Source organism: Brienomyrus brachyistius, chromosome 5, assembly GCF_023856365.1.
Source record: "Brienomyrus brachyistius isolate T26 chromosome 5, BBRACH_0.4, whole genome shotgun sequence".
In the NCBI taxonomy this organism is placed as follows: domain Eukaryota; kingdom Metazoa; phylum Chordata; class Actinopteri; order Osteoglossiformes; family Mormyridae; genus Brienomyrus; species Brienomyrus brachyistius.
This window is the reverse complement of record NC_064537.1, coordinates 36,540,096-36,560,275: the sequence shown is the minus strand read 5'-3', so window position 1 is coordinate 36,560,275 and position 20,180 is coordinate 36,540,096. Positions and strand designations below refer to the sequence as shown.

The 20,180-nt window shown below is 43.9% G+C and overlaps 2 protein-coding genes across 4 annotated transcripts; both read left to right on the top strand.

Annotated features, from left to right (window-relative positions):
- Positions 1-4,947: 4,947 nt before the first annotated feature.
- LOC125742860 (LIM domain-containing protein 2-like) lies at positions 4,948-16,697 on the top strand. Its single transcript, XM_049015267.1, has 4 exons — positions 4,948-5,099; positions 13,216-13,260; positions 13,451-13,587; positions 13,904-16,697. Exons 1-4 carry the CDS (start codon positions 5,097-5,099, stop codon positions 14,055-14,057), a joined length of 339 nt encoding a protein of 112 aa, XP_048871224.1. The 5' UTR covers positions 4,948-5,096; the 3' UTR covers positions 14,058-16,697.
- Positions 16,698-17,463: 766 nt separating this feature from the next.
- LOC125742257 (translational activator of cytochrome c oxidase 1) lies at positions 17,464-20,092 on the top strand. Of its 3 annotated transcripts, none has more exons than XM_049014103.1 (6): positions 17,464-17,561; positions 18,119-18,423; positions 18,574-18,680; positions 19,066-19,199; positions 19,414-19,576; positions 19,698-20,092. In XM_049014103.1, exons 2-6 carry the CDS (start codon positions 18,135-18,137, stop codon positions 19,905-19,907), a joined length of 903 nt encoding a protein of 300 aa, XP_048870060.1. In that variant the 5' UTR covers positions 17,464-17,561; positions 18,119-18,134; the 3' UTR covers positions 19,908-20,092. The 3 variants fall into 3 exon arrangements, with proteins under 3 accessions (XP_048870060.1, XP_048870061.1, XP_048870059.1); XM_049014104.1 differs by having other exon boundaries at positions 17,492-17,578; positions 18,119-18,338; XM_049014102.1 differs by having other exon boundaries at positions 17,492-17,578.
- Positions 20,093-20,180: the final 88 nt, after the last annotated feature.

The window sequence follows — 20,180 nt, the reverse complement described above, 5'->3', positions numbered from 1 at the left end:
AAAGGTCCAGATCTTTCGCCATATGATGTGTCTGTAAAGTTTAAAAAAGAACCGTAAAATACTTTTAGAGTTGTTATGTTCACAAGACCAAGTATCATCTACAGCTGCTGCTTCTTCTGTTGCTACCACTGTCATACCCGGCTCGTATGATCCTCGTGTGTGCCACGCCCCCCTGATTATCCACGTGTGCTTCCCTGATCGTACCCAGCTGTGTCCAATTATTTTCAATCAGTCCTATCTATTTGAGTCCATGTCTTACCAGAGTTCAGTGTCTGTCATTGATGTTAGTAGATGTCAGTGCCTGTGTACCTTCTGTTGTCCCGTTCCCTTTTGAATAAATCCCCGTTTTCCCCGAGTTCGCCTGCTCGCCTGTTCCTTGCCGGCTTACCTGCCTGTGCGCTCCCCAGCGCTTCACCCGCATCGTGACAGAATGACAGACCACATAAAGAGAAGAAAGCGGAGGAAGAAGAAACCCGAAGCGCTGACGCTCCGCCTGGGAGCGTGCTCTCTCGCCGGGCTTTGGCTCCCGACTGGGAGGAGGAACCCCTCCTGCTCTGAGAACCTGTGCAGTTCGCCGACGAGCTACCGCCGCCTCTTGAGCGGTATTTTTACCGACCAGAGCGACTGAGCAACAAGGGGGCCAGTGCAGTGCGGGACGCTATCCCGCGCGTGCCCTATATCCTTAAAGGGGCCACGCCCGTCTCGCCTGCACGGGACCTGCCGGTCCCGCCACCTGCAGCCGCCCGGCCCAAGGAGCTCCCTCCGCCTCTGCCTGTTGCAGCCGCAGCGACACCTGTCCTGGCTCCATCCACGGCTATGATCCTGGCTAAACGGTTCTTTGCCCTCCAGGATCTTTTCTGGCACGTGAGGGGGGAACCGGCCTTCAGAGACTCCCCAGAGGCGGCTGAGCTCCTGGAACAGCTGTAGAGGGAGTTTGCCGTCATTACCCCGGAGTCTCCACTCCAACACTTAGCCATGGCAGAGGAGACTCTCAGGAGATTGGTCCGTTGGAGGAAGGAGCAGGCTTCCCCAACAGCAGCCGCCACGGCCGAGCAGCCGCTACCGCAGCCGCCTGCACATCCCGAGTATCCGCCACCGCAGCCGCCTGCGCATCGCGAGCAGCTGCCTCCGCAGCTGCCTGCGCATCCCGAGCAGCCGCCTCTGCATCCCGCAGCTCCCGAGCAGGCGCTCCCTCTGCCTGCAGCTCCCGAGCAGGCGCTCCCTCTGCCTGCAGCTCCGGTGCCCACGCCCGAGGCACTCCCTCTGCCTGCAGCTCCCGTACCCACGCTCCAGGCGCTCCCTCTGCCTGCAGCTCCCGCGCCCACGCCCGAGGCGCTCCCTCCGCCTCCAGTGACTGTGCCCCCTGTGGCTCCTGTTCCTGGCCCCACTCCAGTCCCTTCTGCCCCAGTCCCCAAGGAGGTCCCGGAGGACACCACCGACGCTCCTCCCTCCTCGGAGGTGGAGGAGCTTGAATGGGACCCCTCGGGGACCCTCTTGACTCCTCGGCCCTCACCCCGACGAGCTCGACCCCTACCAAAGGGCCATATGTCTGTGTCCCACAAGGGGAGAGGACACAGACGCAGGGCTGGGGTCCCTCACACCCTGCCCCCTGGCTCGCCCTCCCTCGCCTGCGCTAAGGCTCGGTCGGTGCCTGCGAGTCCTGGCCCTCCAGGTCGGCTGTCGCCTGCGGGTGCCCCTCCACGGCCTCGTCACCCTGCCTCGCTCCCCACTCCGGTGCCCGGTCGGTCGCCTGCGGGCTCCCAAACTGCGGCTCCTCTGTTGCCTGCGGGTCCTCCCGCTCCTGTGCGTCGGAGGACGTCGCCGCCTACTGTGGCTCCCCCCCTCTCCTTGCCCTCACCAGGGTCCCCTCCAGCTCCCTCGTCCCCTTCCCTGGTGCTCCCTCCTGCTCCCTCTTCGGCCCCTCGGTCGGCTCCCCATTTATTCGCCCTCCTTTTTTCCCTACTCTCCTGCCTATGTCCCTCCTTTGTTTGCTCCTCCCATCTTTGTCCCTCCTGTCTCCATTCCTCGTCCCTTTGTTCCTCCCGTCCCGGCTCCTCATCCTCCTGTATTCCATTTGTGCACTCCTGGCCCTTTTGTTCCACCTGTTCCCTCTCTGTCCCCATTCCTTATCTGTCTATCTGCCTTCCCCATCCTTTGTCAAGTCCTTTCTTGGTTTCTTCCCTTGTGCCAGTTCTGTCTGTCCGTCCTGTTCCCTGTCCCTCGTTAATGGTTTTTTTTTCTTGTTTTTCAGGTCCTGGTTCCCCAGTCTCGTCTCATCCGTCGCCTCCCCTTTGGGGGGGGGGGGGGGGTTCTGTCATACCCGGCTCCTACGATCCTTGTGTGTGCCACGCCCCCCTGATTATCCACGTGTGCTTCCCTGATCGTACCCAGCTGTGTCCAATTATTTTCAATCAGTCCTATCTATTTGAGTCCATGTCTTACCAGAGTTCAGTGTCTGTCATTGATGTTAGTAGATGTCAGTGCCTGTGTACCTTCCGTGGTCCCGTTCCCTTTTGAATAAATCCCTGTTTTCCCCGAGTTCTCCTGCTCGTCTGTTCCTTGCCGGCTTACCTGCCTGTGCGCTCCCCAGCGCTTCACCCACATCGTGACAACCACAAAGCTGCTTTATCTTTTGGGCAATTTTTCTGAATGTCATGACAGGCAACGCGGAAACAGGACCAGGGAGACAAGAGATCTGAAAATGCAGGGTTTATTTATCCAAATGCAGGACACAGGAACACGTAACGTTAATAACACAACTGGGGAAACAGACTTGAACGCGGACTAAAATACACAAGACTAAAATGTAGAACAGCTGGGAAACGTAGGGATTCCACACGAGGTTAACAAGGGGGCGTGGCACACAGGAGAATCATACGAGTTGGGTGTGACAGAACCCCATATACCAAAGGAGAGCGAAGGGATGAGACCGGGGACACAGGACCTAGAAAACAAAAGCAACACATCAATGGGGCACAGGGAACAGGAACAGACACAAAGGCAATAACCAAGGCAACACCTGACAAATGACAAGGAAAGCAAACAGGCACAGGGGCATCAAAAAAAGGAGACATGGGGGGGAACACCAACGGGAGGAATGAAGGGGCCAGGAGTGAACAAAGGTGCAACAGAAGAACGAGAAGCAGACACAGGGGGCACAAAAACAGAAGACAGGAAAGCAGAGGATGGGGGGAAACGGGGAGCCTGAGGGAACCCCAATGGGTGAGAGGTGGCAGCTGTAGGGGCCACAGGTGACCATGAGGCCGGAGCCGGAGGGACCCTCGGCGAACGAGAGGCGGGAGCAGGAGGGGACCTTGCAGGGGGCAAGGAGGCAAATGGAGGGACAGGTGGAGGAGGTGAGGAGGAAGTCGACGGGGGCACCTGGGGAGGCAAGGAAGAAGGTAAAGGGGACACCGGCGAAGCCGCGGCAGGCAGCGGCACAGCCACAGCCGGCGAAGGTGCAGCTGACCGATGAGTCAGAGAGGAGGGAGCTGCAGGCAACCGACGAGTCGAAGTGGGGGAACCTGCAGGTGACCAACGAGGCATCGGAGGGAGACCTGCCCGCAACCGCCGAGCAGAAGCCTGGGGAACCACAGGCGACTGGCGAGCAGGAGCCGGAGGGCTTGCAGGCACCCCTCGAGCCACAGCCTAAGAGACTGAGGGCGAGCCATGGGGTAGGGCGGGTGGGACACAACCCCGGCACAGGTGTCGTCTCCCTTTCTGGGAGACCGAAAGGTGGGGACCTGGCTGGAATCTACCATGCTGGGGTGGTGACTGGGGTACTTCACTGGAGAGGTCCATTGGGGCCATCAGGAAAATCCCTGAGGGGTTCCATTCAAGCTCCTCCTCCCCCAAGGGGGAAGGAGCGGTGGTCTGATAGACTGGGACCTCCTCAGGGACAGGGGTCCTCGATCGGGGGGGGGGGTACCTTTTCTTAGAGTCATGTCATTCTGTCACGACGGGAAATGCGGAAGCAGGACCAGGGAGACGAGAGATCAGGGACTGCAGGGTTTATTCAGAATCTATCCAAATGCAGGACACAGGAACACGTAACGTTAATGACACGACTGGGGAAACAGGTTTGAACGTGAACTGATACACGAGACTAATGGCAGGAAACGTAGAACACCTGGTAAACGTAGGGATTCCACGCAAGGTTAACCAGGGGGGTTACTTCCAGGGCATCATCCAGATAATATGTTCCCAAAGTTTGAAAAAGATCAATGATATAATTTTTGAGTTATCACATTAATGAACCAGCGCCAGTGGACCAGTCCCAAACCGTACTTATTCTCTCCAGAGAATCCCATTAATCACATCAACTGAGTTTTATGTAAATAGCTATGCATTTATTGATTTTATTGAATTGTGATGTATTCATTTGTATTTTTTAAAGAATCACCTGATTAGAATAAGCAGTTAGAAGACAGATGCTAAGTGAACTTCCCACAAGCAGTCTGATTGGAGCAATTGGGGGTTAAGGGCCTTGCTCAAGGGCCCAATGGTGAAATCAATCTGCTGACCATGGGATTTGAACCTGCAGCCTTCCAGTCACATCCTAGCTCAGAAAGCCAAACAGCATACCCGTTACCATAGTCATATATAAGACTTATCTGTCAGTGTCCTTAGTTTGTAAAACAAATGTAATTAAACATGAATATTTGCTATTATCAGTATTTGCTATGTTTGTTTTTTTAATAAAGGGGTAAAATTGTATCAAGGTGATCGGATGATGATTGTTTCAATCAGATTATGTTAACTATTTATCAATTCAAGACATTTTACATTTACATTTTACACAAAGAACTGCACTTTAATTTTAAAGAAAAAAAACCTGTTTTCGTTTCTGTAGAGAATCGGCACCGTGAGAGCGAGGGAGGAGAAAAAAGCGGCGGTTTAGTGGGCAATGGCATATGCAACATCCTCCTGGTGAAAAGGAGAAAAAAAGCGAAAACCTAAGTAGAAAAGGCAAGTCCCGGAAGTCAACTGCCTTGAAGTGAATTAAAACTCGTTGCAGAGGTTCAAGAGTTTTCAGAATACGGAAGCACAGCAGCTGATTCCTCCAGTCATTTCAATCAGCTAACAAGAATAAGCAAATGGTAAGTTCATTTCTGTACAGCCAGCAAATGTGCGTCCCCGCCTTAATGGTAATAATGGTGTTAGTTGGGTACCGGTAATTTACTAGCGGTCCAAGCAGCGATAACTGTTGGATGGATCCCTGTTTTTTCTACTGATTATAGTAATTCGTTTTAAAAGGCGCTGAAATATTAATCAACTTACGTTTTAAACAAGACGGTTGATGCCGCAGGAACGTTATTTTATTTAATGTAAATATACTTAAACTGATTGTTTGTTCCAGCGTATGTTCCTTAAATAGATTTTTTTTAAATAAGCTTGGTAATTCTTAGACTTAAGGCAACCTTTCGATGATATTTTTTATGGTATGTTCATTATTCAATTGCTCGATTCCATTTAATCAGACTATTCAATTTATAATTTTATGAATATCTATCACCCTAATTATATATACCTCACAATACGAAAATCGATAGATGAACAGATGGATGTATATTGAAGTTTATATGTTTACCATCTGTCTGGTTCTAAGGACGTGGGATAACCATTATCCTTTAACTGTAGACATTCAGATACAGATCTTAGTCACAGTATAACTGGCATACGGTTTGGATATACATGTTGAGAAGTCACTTTATTCTGTGGTTGTTTTTTGTGACTATGTATAAAGACAATGCCTGGCTCTTGAAACCTGAAAAATATATTGTTATTGTGTTCTGGTTTGACTTTCATATAGATTTTTTCAGAATTCTGGAAATCTGGTTTCTGTCACATAATTATCATTGTCCTTATTTGTTCAGTGTTTACATTCTAACAGCTTGACCAACAACCCAGTTTTAAGTGACTGTTTACCCACCTGGGACCGGGTACGGAGTCTGTTCTGGAAAGAATTGCACGTGATGATGAACAATCTATATAAGACGCCAGTCGATATCCAAGCAATAAGGACAGCTTGCAGTCACCCGCTCACCAAAACACCATCCTGTTAAATTAGGGAAGCCCCACATGAACACGGGGAAAGCTTTCGGGGGCCACATCCATAGCTCTGTAGTTGGCAGAGTTGACCTTCTTGTAGCGTAAGAAGTCATATTTCTATTGAGTCTAAATAAATGCAAAACACTGTCAGTTCTCCTGTCAGGGAGCTGCAGTTCTGCGCGACTTTGCCCGTGATTGTGCTTTCACTGCAGCTGTTTGTATTTGCTCATTGCATTCCATTCTGGCACATGTAAATCGGCTGATGAGTCACATTAAAGATCATTGATACAGGGAAACGTGAGCTGTCGCCATGGCTATAGGGGTGTCGAGCTACAGGGTGAGCTTCCTTCTCCATCTCCGGCTATTTGCAGGTGGGGCCTGGCTGCTCTGACCTCTGGTATCTTCAGATGAAAAGTATGTGCACAGCTGTCCAGTTCACACAGGGGCAGAAATTAAACAAAAAGAAAAGCATCATACAACCTGATGCACACGGTCTGATGGGACAAAGAGACAGGCTTGGTTTGTACGGTAAACTGTTTAGTGTACTAGACGTGCCATCTTTTGCACTGTGGAACTTGTAATTTGTGGCATTGAATATAATTTCATGATAAAGTGTAATATAGTTAAAGGTATCATCTTTCTTAAGCCAGATGTCCTCACTATGAGGATGCCTCAGTCTTCTTACATGTAGCACTACACCGAGATGGACCAAGGCCTCCACGGTGCTGCATGCTGAAATTGAGACTTTATACTACAAGCCAATGTCTTCTTGTTCATGTCCGTAATTCCCTTTTTGGGAGGAATTTCTTCCCTGCTTACATGCATTTTCCTGGAAGAGAAAATGAGAGAGAGGCTTCTAATGAAAGACACTGACTTCCTAGTGTGGTCTAGAAATTTGCTTTCTTTCACATGGCGCTCTTAGCATGCAGTTTAATGGACCAGGAAACCCAAGGTTGAAGGCCGACTTTGATGAGTGGTGAAGGTTCATTGAATTTCAGCCAATTTCAGTCAATGTCGATCCCACTTCTAAAGCCATGCTGTGACTTAAGTCCCTTCAGCCATCGATCTTCGAACTGTGTTTGCTGGAATCCCTGGGGGGGGGGGGGGGGGTGGGCGCTATCCCAGGCAGCACAAGGCTGAGGTGTACCCTGCACAGGATTCCAGTCCATTGCAGGGCACATGTGTGCCTAACTGCAGATTTTTAGACTCTAGTACAAAACTCACATATGCATACATACAGCAGAAGTGGGATTCAGCAGCATTGGCCATTATGCAGACATAATCAATACTGAATGCTGGAAAAGTATTTTCCGCTAGTTGATGATGCCCGTACTGTAATTTCATATGCTCGTATTGTGGGGGCTTATGATACAGCTTGGTATGTAGAGGGCTGACAATGAGGAAGGCGGACACAAAGCCTGCAAGGAATTATGAGTAGAGTCTGTAAAATTGTGTCACTGCTAAGTGTCGTTGCACTGTTCAGTTCATTGTTTAACTTAAAGGTATAGCATTGCCCCTCAACATTGCTGAGGTCAACCCGAACAAGCTTGGAGACCTTGTCCACACAGTATGTTCTCATTGTGGTGCTGTAATGTCTGCAAGATAGTGGGTGAGACTTATGGACCCCTAAGATGCTAGAATTTTGAAATGGAGGACTAGAAAGTGCCAGGATTATACCAGTCTGTGTCTTTAACTATCCTCTGCCTGGTGCTCATTTCTGAACAAGCAACCATTTTTCGTTCAGAAGGATAATCAGTTTATGGTTCTTTCATGGTCTGTACTGTGCAAGTGCATGCCTGCTCCCCACTTCCTGTTAGGGCACCAGGGAGCCTCACAGGAAGTCTGATGTGTTATCAGAGCCACCAGTTGCCTCTAAGTATGGGCATGTGACAGGAGTGATATGTGTCACTGCACAAATAAGGCAAAGAAAATGGGGAGATGCTGGTGAACACCCCTATTTTTTAGCGAGCACGTTCTCAGGAGCCAACGACAGGGTCACGTCAAAGCAGATCTTATTCATTTCATGTTTTGATGTGCATCCATGTCCGGTTTCGCAAATAACGTACACGTTGCTGAAATTGCGGTTTTGTCAACACTTACTGTTCTTTTGATTAAAAAAGATGTATTTTCAAGTTGCTGAGTTCCAAGGTCTTGCTACTGAGGTAAAAAAAATGCACATATCCACTAATTATGAGAACTGGAGACTTCTGAGATACAGATGTAGAAAATTGCTTTCTGTAGATCTGTGTTTGCTACACTCATTTTACATTTACAGGGTGTTGATTTTCATGGTTTCATTCCAATACACATGGACATTCTTACAAGTAAATGCACACCTAACAATAGCTTTGTGGAAATACAGTGTTGAGCCTGAGTCTTAATATCTTGAATGAACTTATACATTATGTTGATTTTTTCTGGGGTCTTTGGGCTTTGAATGAGAGTTATGAACCTTATAAGAATAACAAGGGTGAATAAAGGGTTCCTCGTATGAATGAAAGCGAGCTTCCTTCTGGCTGGGTATCTTGTTTGCATTTTATTTGTTGTATATCATATTATCATTTCACCAAAACCGCCCTGGAGTGACCCTGGTGGAGGTGGGGGGAGTATGGTTGAAGTTGTGGGGGTGAATGGTTTGGCTTACACAAGACCAAAGAGAATGGTAGAAGCTTTTAAAAAGGACTGAAGCTGTACTTTAGGCGTGATTGGGCCATAGAAGGGGACAGTTGGGGGAATAATTGCAGTAATATGGAGGCCTTCCGTTAGCTGAAGCGTCACACTGGGCTGAGTGATGCTGATACACATCACTGAGTGTAGTTTCTCCCTCTCTCTCTCTGGTGTTACTGTTTGTCCACAGACTGTGGCCTGCCTGCCTGACTCGGTCCAGTAGGCCACTATATACAAACTCCACCTAGCCCCACACCCTGTCCTAATCTCCATGCAGCTTTATAATTGCAGACACAGCCCATCAGACCATTGTGCTGAGGACAGGCGAAGATGGAGCTGATTTGTCATGTGTGTCGCTTTTTCAGAGCAATTTGATAAGGGTCCCTTATTGCTGGGCAATATATTGGTAAAATATCGTACTGCAATCACGAACATTCATATTATAATTAATTTGTTATTGCCTACACTCTCATCTTCTTGCAACATTGACAGTTATAATACACTATTTTAATGCAAATTCCATCAAGGTATGATGTTGTTGGCATTATTTATCATTATACCCGTAACACGCTTCATAACTATTAGTAAAACAATTTGGTCATCGTTATCAGAAAAAACTCAAAATCACCTTTCATATTTTACTTTTTTTCTACATTTGAAATCTGTAATATTGTGATACTGTAAATATCGATATTGTGAAAATCTCTGTAAATATTGTAATACCATTTTGAGGGTATATGTCCCAGACCTAGTGAATTCCTCCCCTGTACTAAACAGCAAAGCAGTCAGAGGAAAAATCCTTGCAACAAAACGTACTGTTGGCATTTTCTAGTGTTATGTCTTACGATAAAAAAAGTTTATTTTTGTGATGTTTTATTAAAGTTTGAGCTCAGTTTGCAGTCCATTCAATTTGTCTCCACTTTCATGTTCTGAATCTGTTTAAGGCCAATTCTAACAGTTTTAAGCAAAAATGGAATATTGAATTTACTTGAATTGTATCATGACAATTATCAATATAATTTTATATGAAATAAATAATGATAAAACATTTTGCCATATCACCCAGCCCTAGCATCCCTTCCTTTCAGTGCTTGGTTACAATTCAGCCACTTTAACCATTTTCATTGGTTTAAAGTTCATAATGTAAATGTTCTGTTCACTTTCAAGCTAATGCATTAAGTGCAGAAGTGTACCACGTGTACTTAAATAACCCTAACCCCACCTTCAGAGTGCCCTGTGCAACCGCACTTTGCATGTGCATATGAAGCTATACTGACTCATATTTTCAGGCTGCATATTTTAGCGACTAACAATGGGCATTATTTAGTAGCCGTTCTTAAGAAGATGTTTCCTCTTAAAACCCACTTATGCAGTTTTACGCAGTTTTTCTGATATTCATCAATGTTTTCTTATTTGGGATTTGTTTTTTTATGAAAGAACAGAATCTACACACAATCAATAGCACACTTACACGTATTTGAGGGCTGATAAGTTTGTGGAAAATAATTGTGATTTCTTCAGTTGTACAGTTCTATTGTACATACTATAGGATTTAAATTAAAATAATGTTTTAATAATTTTTAGTATTTTGAATAATTTATTGCAATTTTAATGATCAGTAATTATTTAACTATTTTATTATTGTTGTTGTTTTATATCCATCACTGATGGTGCTAAATATGACGGCTTGTTTGCTGTTCACCTGCTACAGCAGCACCTCCACTTTAGAGCTACAGTATTGAAGTTTTTCTTATGTTTGGACATTCTTAACTTCTCTCTCAACTTTTCTTCTTAATTTCTGTGTCTGCACATGGCACTACAGTCTCATGCCCTTTTATGGGGACTGGCGGGGTGTTAACTTATGCGAAATAGGAAACACTGGCATGCGCTTTCAGTTTATGAGAACAATGGGATTCATCATTACAAGAACACATTTGCGAACAGTTCTGTGGTTTAAGAACAGACATTTCTTAGAACCTTTCTCAAGAACAAATTTAAGAAATAAACAACAACAGCATGCCAAACAGCTGATCTACCATTTTACATTGTGGCATTGTATTGTAATGTAGAGCCTTTCTGAAAGCACTGAACATAATTAATTATTGACGAGGAAATGGACTTCTGTCAAAAGAATAATCAGTACTGTGTTTAAACTGCTTCTTCACTTTAGCGTCATGGGGAATGTTTGGGTCCTGTACCCAGTAGCCAAAGGGTATATGGCAGGGGAACACTCTGAATACTGGGATGCAAATTGACCCAAAAGGAGGAAGGGAGAGTACCTTGAGAAAGCCATTAAACACGGAGAGAACATGCAGCCTCCTCACATGCATGGATGGGTCAAGAACACCAGCCCTAATCCATAACCTTTGAGGTCTAGGCAACAACACTGCCCACTGAACCACAATGCCATAAGGCTTAGGGGACTAATAGAAAGATTAATATACTGGAAGGAATGAAAATCACCTCTAATGCCTGCACACTCTTATTGTGTCCCCTTGGAGGAGCAGCCAATCAGTTGACAGATCAGTCCCACATCTGCAGCTTGCCAATACTACTTTAACACATCATTGTTAATGGGGACAAGCTGTGTGAACCAGCAGAAAACCAAAGGTGTGTTATTAGTACTCAGGAATCGCAAAATTATATTTTATTAATATACCTCAATGCTGATTAGGGGTGTAACGGTGCTCAGTATTACGGTTCAGTACACATATGTACTGAACGAATGTGGTAAATGGGGAGCCTTTCCATCTTTGTGTGTTTCCCCAAAGTCACATTCGGAAAGGGTTGAAGGAAGCTGTGCTGCTACGCATGGGTGCATAGTTACGGCGAACACAGACAAACTAGTACTTGAAGATCTTCAACTGCTGCACCATAATGGATATTTATTTTGTTATACTTTGTATTTTTGATGAGAGAATACTTGTGTTGCAGCGTTCTAATATGAAGCTGAAAGCTGCTAATGTGAATACAATACAGTTAGTTTTACCCCCTCTGTACTGAAAACACACCGATCCGTGACTTCAAAACGGAGGTACATACTGAACCGTGACTTTTGTGTACCGTTACATACCTGATGTTGATATACAGTAGTTGCTGTATTACATAAAAAGCTTAAGGGTTGATGCTCTCAGTGCCTGGCCCACCGTTTCATTGCTGATGTGTTCCTGCACAGCCAAAGACGGAATGGAAAAGGTCAGCTTGGTTCTTTAAAAAATTATAAACCCTCCTATGTAAGGCAAGAGTATTAAGAAGGACATGCAGCCACAGTAACAGTGTACATATTTATTATACGAGGAGTGGGTCCCTGTGTGAGGTAGAGGTTTCTTAAGAGTAAAGCCAATCCTGGCTGGTGTGTGGCTCAGTAGGTTAAGACTCTATGCCCAGATTCAGAAGGTTGCTGGTTCTAATCATGCTTCTGGCAGACTGATGGCACATTTGGACCCTTGAGCAAAGACCCTTTACCCCGTCCGCTCCAGGGTTCGGCTGACCCTGCTTGCCTTGGATAAAAGCTTCTGCTAAATAAGTAGAATGTAAATCAATACCAGGCAAAGTCTTTAACAATGGGAATTGGGCAGCATTACTGTCTGCTCACTATCAATGACAGAATTCATGGAGAAAAGGCTTTGATGTAAACCAGGATAGAACAGCATCGAGACGTGGAACAGTTGTTAGATACACCCAAAACTGAGTCAGACATCCACAGACACACACAGCACCGGCCACCCAGTGCACCAAACAACCTTGGTGAGAAGCACAATGCTGCTTGAGAATTGCCAGGCATCTTCTAGTAACTGGCTAGACACCGAGCAATGAAATCAGCTTGAGACTTGGATGCCTGTTAACAGTAATGAATATAGAAAGTCATCTTATGTGATGCACATGACTGATATTTCAACTTCAACTAATTTTCGAAAAATAAGAATTTTAAGAAGAATATTAAAGGAGAATCCCCATGTACCAGGGTAATCGGAGAATATACATGGAGAGGCGGATTAAAGAAGTGAAAACTCTAAGACGACTCACAGCTACCTGACACCAAAGCTTCTTTCAGGAAAGAAAATTATCCACTGCTATCAAAATAACTTCAGTTATAGAAATACTTAGCTTTTTTCTTTCGTTTTGTTATTGCTTATTGTAATACTTTCGCTACTCAGGATGACAACCAGATCAACATGGGGGTGAGAGGATAGAGTAGGGACTTTTTGGGGTTTAACAATTCAGAGGAGAGGAAATAACACAAGGTGAGGGACACGGTCTGGGGTGAGGCTTTCAGAGGCGATGAAGGGCTTGTCACCTGACCACCTAAGCGATCGAGAGACTCAACAAACAGTAAAAAGCTGAGGAAATGGAATGTTTTTTCATGCCCAATTTTCATGTGACAAACGAAAAAGAAAGCGATCTATTGGGCAAAAATGTTTTTCTTGCATTGTGAGAGATATAAAACAAGCTTCATGACTCCCCAGCATCCTAATGATTGTTCTGTGCTAATTGCAGGATAGCAGCACCACCCCAGATGACAAACCTGTACAGCGAAGCAAGGTGAGGCTATTTCTCTACTAGACCTTGGTTTTCTGCTGTTTCTGCCTGTCCCTCTACTATCCCACTGTGCTCAACAAACATCTGGAAGAAGTCATCTGAGCAGCTATTATGTCATTGGTATAACAATGGCAGATGATCATAATTCACTTCAGTCCATCGCCAAAGTGACATGTACCCCTATTTGGTGTAGGCCTACAGTTTTAATACGCAGAGGGAATTGTGCTCATCCTGCGGGAAGACGGTCTACCCCATGGAGAGGCTGATGGCGGACACGCGGGTCTTTCATGCTGCTTGTTTCTGCTGCAAACACTGCAAAACCAAACTCAGGTAAAAGATGTGTCACTTGATGGCGCAGAAGTGCTGTGCCTGCTCGACACAGCATGTTGTCAGCATGTTCAGTGCCTGCTTCTGTAAGGGTTTGTCTCCGTTAAAGCTACACTATTGACAGAAGGGGTCCTAGAGGTCTCAAAACAGGGATTAAAAAACAAACAAACATTCGGATTCAGGAATAAGAATAAGCTTAGTTTCTGGGGTCACCACTGTGAGTTTGAATACCATAGCAGTAAAGCTTGAGACACGTTATTTAACCATGTGCTGTAGCTGTGGTGGAGCGCTGATGGTTTTCCATCTTCTCCCCTTGCAGCCTTGGCTCCTACGCGGCTTTGGCGGGTGAGTTTTACTGCAAGCCGCACTTCCAGCAGCTCTTCAAGAGCAAGGGGAATTACGACGAGGGCTTTGGTCGCCGGCAGTACAAGGAGCAGTGGGCTTCCAAGGAGTCCGACACCAAGGAAGCCTGACCATGCTACCCCCCCACCCCCCACACACACCTGGGCTTCCAACACAGATTGCACACTTCTTATGCTATGACCTGCTCCACTTACACTCTCCCACAGCTGCAGCGTCACTTAAAGCATCTGGTAAAAGATGCTGGTGTTTTATTTCTTCAAAGCATTTTATTTTTGATTTTTTACTCTGCTTAGCTCCCAAATACAATGTGAATGAGCTAATTACTTCATTTTGCTGTTAGCTTAAATGATAGATTTAAGTGTGATCAACTTTATGTTGAGCAAGTAATTTTAATTATTAGCATTATTAGCAATGTTGTTTGCTCATTAATTACAGCTTTTGTGTGGGAACAATTACATTCATGTTTATTTCAGCACAATTATGATACAACTTTTATTTAATTTTTGCCTATTTTTTGTCTTTTTCCCTTACATATGTTGTTAAAATACTTGAACAATAAGCAAGGCCTTATTGATATTCATTATTGATAATCGATGTAGCCTTGCAGACAATCATTTTGATGTTTCTCACCAAAATTACAGGACACAGTCTTGTCTTCTGTTGTATGCTATGTAATGCTAATTTCACAGCATCATGTGTGAGGGAAGCTGAAATGTCTGATGTGTGTTTTACATCAGCTTTTGTGTGTACGTATTTAGTCACATGGGAAAGCCTCATTTTTCTTTTCTGCCATGAATTTGCATACATTTTAAGATTCACTTACAGTATGCCTATGACTAGTGTCAGTTTGGGGTCTTTGGTGGATTCACATGATTGATGAATGGAAGAGTTTATTGGGACAATCTAGTGCTATTTTTGTTGAGGACACAAATTGCAATCGTGACTTTTTGTGTTGCAGTAGCTTATGCTTACAAGACACGTATAACACATTTCTGTGGTCTGTGCTGATATTCATGTTAGCATATTTCTATGTTACTTAGCTATGAAGGTAGTCGACACACTGCTCTTTATGTTAAATAGAAGAGTTTTTTTAATCCCACAAATCTTAGATGCGTATTGACTGATACAGACTTAATACAGTGAGTTAAACAGTAAATCTCCAATTTTATTCCACCTAAAACTTTCTTAGACCATATTCTGTCCTCTTTTGCTCCATTAATACTGGCATTAGAATATCCTGGTGCATCCAGCAACCAGGCAGACCTGAAAACAGAGCACTCATCATATTGTGATGGCCGTCAGGGGAAAAACAAGATTCCTTTCTACCTCCGAGATCACAGCAGAACTCAGGAAGACCTGTTCTGGTACTGCAGCTCCAAAACATGTGTTGTCATTATTTCATCAATTTATGTGTTGTCACTGAATAAAATGTAGCCAGATACTGGAAGACTTATCAATACTCTCCAGCAAAAGAAAAGAGAGAGTGATCAATGACTCGTGTAACAGCTTCACTCAGGGGACTGGAAAGCTAAATGGGGCCATGGAGGCCGATATCAATGAACTGTTCTGTAACAGAGGAGCTCATCACTGTGTTCACCCAACATACCAAAGAGAAGACCTGGCAAGTAAGGAATGTAATAACATTGACACCTTGAGATTTTTATGCAAAGCTTGCTGTTCAGCTTTTGGTCCAGTACACTGAACAGCCTTTCCAGAGTTACCAGAACGATTAACTATGAGCAGAAACATATTCACAGTAATTCTTTTTTTTGAACCAATGGAATCTGGGATCAGTTAAATTCCATAACTCTGGTCTTCATTAAGAGCTGTTTTCAGAATTGTTTTTGTGTTTATGGTTGTTAGTTCATAGGTCATTTCCAATAGATGGAAGTGGAAATTTCCGAGTATCTGGAGAACCTCAAAATCAGGTCTTAACCTTTTCGATATACAATGTTAGGATAGTCACTTCTGTTAATTTATTTTCAATACGTGAAGCATTTTCTGAACCAGAACGGTGATGCGGATCATGCAACTTTTCACCTATTTCACAACTACTATTAACAACATACAGTCTCTGCTTCATTAACATGTTTAAAATTGGCAATTTTGATGTGTTTCAGTGTTTGATGTAAGTCTGCAAACTTAACATGCAGTTTAACATGCTATTTCATTTCAATTGTGAATGCATTCCTAAAAGTAACAGAGTACCTTAAATCTCTAGGCAGTTACTTATATTTAAGTTTGATGCAAATCAAACTTAAAATGCAAATGAGAACATATGAATTTCAAATGATTTTATTTTATGATGTTATAATGAAGTCCTATAAAAACACACAGGAAATAGATTTACCAACCTTGTAGGCATCCGTTGACCATACTTATTACTCTCATTTCTTAACAATTTTAGACTTGATTTCTGTTAGATATAACCTTATAATCTGTTTTGAAACTGCGACAATTCCCAGTCTCCAGTGGTATTACTTTGTTATTCCAGAAAGTACTGCAAACGTACGCATATTTTCCACATTGTATCAGAAACAATAAAAACGTTGTATGAGTATATATGGTTTGTGCTGGACAAACTGATGTGAATGCAATGCCATTGTTTTCTGCAAGAAAATATTCTTTAAACTTGAGTTGTGAATGAATGTTGTGGCCTTGTTATTTTAATATTTTCACTTTTTTATTTGATGCTTTTTGTATTCTATGATCAATCTAAAGTGTGTTTTAAATAAAGATAAATATAAGGATCTACAGGCTCCAATATGTTTTTTGTCTTCTGGTTTTTTTACACCCAAAAAATTGTGACATTACTGCATCATGTTTAAAATACAGTTTACATTTCTGCGATAGCCTACAAGCTAATAAAACTAAATCTGTTACAGCGTGCTTATTAAAATTGTTGTATAATATCATTGTCCTGACGTATTGTATAAGCAGGAAGACGCCTGGAATTTCACTGCTGTTCATATGCGCCTGACAGGGAACCTTTTGTCCTCCCGGATCATATTTTACTTCTGCCATATGACCTATGTTAACGGTGGAACAGGAAGATCTTATAGCCTAACTGTTTGGTTATTGAGTTGGGGTTTACGGAGCGTACTTAAGCGTTTAAAAGTATTTTTTTTAAATGGACCGTGAGCAGTTTCTGAGATAAAAGGTGTGAAGCAGGTGTGGAAAATCCCTGTAGAAAAATTCAGGAAGCTTCGCACGGAATTTTGAGTATAGCATAACTAAACGAAAACCAGTGTGCAAACTAACTTGATTGTGTTAAATATTACTTCGATTTGTAAATATCTGGTTGCTGTCGGTACTGGTTTCATCAGCCATTCACTGACTGAAAAAATATTCTTCCAGTGGGTGGCGTACTATCCTTGCTGATAATTTTTTAAACATGATTTTTGTGCTAAATAAACGAGTTTTTAAAACAATTGCAGTTTATATTTTGGAATTTTTAAAAAATATATTGTCGTTTTCATTGATCTTACTTTACTATACAAATTTCATATGAAAAGTTAACGTTGTGGAATGTTAGGGGGAACCGTTTAAATGTCGCATTTGTATCTTCCGGAATGCTAACACGACGGACAGGGGATGCATGTATGTCCTTAAAGGTATTGGCATTAAATATGTAAGTTAGTATGACTACGTTTGTCCTTGAGCTTTATCGTTTTTTATTTTATTCTAAAGGTGTTCCATTTTTCGGGTTATTGTTTCTGCTGCCTATATTAATAACAGTCCATTAATATAATAGAAACATTTAGTCATTTTCTCTGCTGCTGAGTTGTTGGCTAACTGCTACTATTAAGCATCACAGCGTAAATGGGATTTTAATTAAATCTAATTTAAAATGTCTTTTTTATTAATAAATGCCAGTTTCTTTGATTTCACTTTATAGCATATGCCGCTGTCAGCTGTTTCTGTTCTCATTTTAATAATAGCCCGGTTATAACACGTCCTTTATCTGAAAGGTACCTAATAAGTGCATGATTAAGACAACAGTTAATGTCGTGAATCGTGAATCGGTGGCGATGAATGAAGATGAGTCAGTGTTTCTGAAATACATAAATCGAGAATTGTTAAGTTTATAACTGAGCACTGAATTCTGTTCAGAATAACCTATGGGTAACATTTGAAATGCCAATTATTCTTATTCGTTTCCTGTTTGCAGAAGTGGATGCCAACTTATGGCCACTTTGGTGGTGTTGAGGGGTCTTGTACCCTGGCACTGTCATAGGATTACTCTGCTCAGGGGTTTCTTCTGCTTGCAGCCACCTCTAGGCCACCATCAACAAACTGTATCAGGCCGGTGCCCTAACATGGACCTCCAGTCTCTCCGCACAGTACACCAGTGCTCAGTGCTGTGTGCAGGTCATAATAAATGGTCCAAGGTAAAAAACGTAAAAGGACCCAAAGACACAATTCGAAGTCAGATATTCATGAAATTAGTTATGATGATTCGGGTTGCAGTCAAAGGTAAATCTGTTTCTGCTTTTGAAAATTAATATATTTAAACTTTTAGAAAAGTTTTTTTTCAAATTTTTGGGAAAAGGTTTTGCCAGATTCTGTCCAGTTTAGGGGTCCTGACTGTGAGCTGATTTGGTGCTTTCTATTCCTGTGTACCAGAGGGAGGGTCAAACCCAGAATTCAATCCACAGCTAGCCAGCCTGGTGGAGCAGTGCAGGAGTAAGAACATGCCCAAGGCCACCATCGAAGCTGCCATCAAAGGGGCGGTGAGTCCTGCACGGAATTCACATGGAGACACAGTCACTTAAATACAATATAATGATAATAGAATGTTCTATCATTTTATAGTAAGGTCTGTATCATTCAAAAGATACAGTTGGGAAAGTCTATAATTCTGTGTGCCTCTGTGAGTTAGGACAGAAAGGTCACTGTAGGATAGAAAGGTCACTGGTTGTAATCTCAGGTCTGGCAGAGTGATGCCTCACTGGGGTCTTGAGCAAGGCCCTCAACCCCAACTGCTTCCAGGGGCTCTTTCATCTTCTCTATGATGCTCATTTAAATGCTTTGGACAGAAATGTCGACTTAAATAAAGTTTTTACATATGTGTGCGTGTGTGTTGTGTATAACATGTATTTCTTTTCTTCCTTGCAGGAGAAAGTGAAGGCTGGATCGTCGTGCACATATGAGGCCCGGGGTCCTGGTGGCTCCATGTTACTCATTGAAGTTCTAACAGATAACAACACACGGACCCACCAGCATATCAAGCACCTGGTCCAAAAACACGGGTCAGCTGTCAATGTCCATCAGAATGGTGTTTTAAAAACATCATACCTACAGCAAAAAGGGCTGGGGCAAGTTATACCAAGAGAAGGCGTATGACCTTAAACTATAGTCATCCTTGCTGCCAAACAGTACTGCACTTTTTGTTTAATTAGCATGATAATTAGCACATTTGCTGCATGCTATGATGATGTCACTTTTTATTCCCCCCTTCCACAGTGGGATGCTGTGTGATGGGGCGCGACACAGTTTTGAGAGAAAAGGAGTGGTGGTTGCAGCGAGGAAGGGCATGTCCACAGAGCGGGCGCTGGAGCTGGCCATCGAGGCGGGGGCCGAGGACGTGCAGGAGTCCGAAGACGAGGAGGAAAGGCCGCTGCTCCAGGTAGAGTTACTCTCCAAAAGCGGAATCTGTTGCACTTGTGATGCAGAGCCGGCAGTTCAATCTGAATGCCGTTGTTTCTTGACTGCTGTCGCTGACATCACCACCATCTCGTCTATCCCAGTTTATCTGTGAAGCATCGCAGCTGCAGGATGTGCGGCACACGCTGGAGGCTTTGGGGCTGGTCACACAGTCTGCTGCCCTGGAGTACGTGGCCTGCAACCACACTCTGCTGCTCCAGGAGTACCTGGAGGCTACCTCTCGCCTGCTGGACTCCCTGAACGATTACCCTGATGTGGTTCGGGTCTGGGACAACATCCAAGTGGCAGACTAACCCAAAGCAGTGGGCTGTTTGACCGGGAATGATTGGAGGACTCCCTGTAATGGTGGGAGTAACCATCTACCTATGGAATCAACACTTTCTGCTGTTCCTGATTCTTCAGGTGGTTACTCAGTTCTTGTCACGGTTTTAAAAGGACATTGTAATCTTGGAAATTATTAAAATTGTTCAGTCGCAAATTGTGTGCTGATCCAACTAGTCTGTAATACATAGAAAGAACAAATCTGTCAGTCATACAGAAGGAATGCATCTTTCAATAATTTATAA

Coding starts and splice junctions, on each gene's coding strand:
- LOC125742860 (XM_049015267.1), top strand. Junction 13,261..13,450: donor AACCTGTACAGCGAAGCAAG/GTGAGGCTATTT, acceptor TATTTGGTGTAG/GCCTACAGTTTTAATACGCA. Junction 13,588..13,903: donor CACTGCAAAACCAAACTCAG/GTAAAAGATGTG, acceptor CTCCCCTTGCAG/CCTTGGCTCCTACGCGGCTT.
- LOC125742257 (XM_049014102.1), top strand. CDS start 17,520: ATGCTAACACGACGGACAGGGGATGCATGTATGTCCTTAAAGGTATTG. Junction 17,579..18,118: donor AAGGTATTGGCATTAAATAT/GTAAGTTAGTAT, acceptor TCCTGTTTGCAG/AAGTGGATGCCAACTTATGG. Junction 19,200..19,413: donor CACCTGGTCCAAAAACACGG/GTCAGCTGTCAA, acceptor CCCCTTCCACAG/TGGGATGCTGTGTGATGGGG.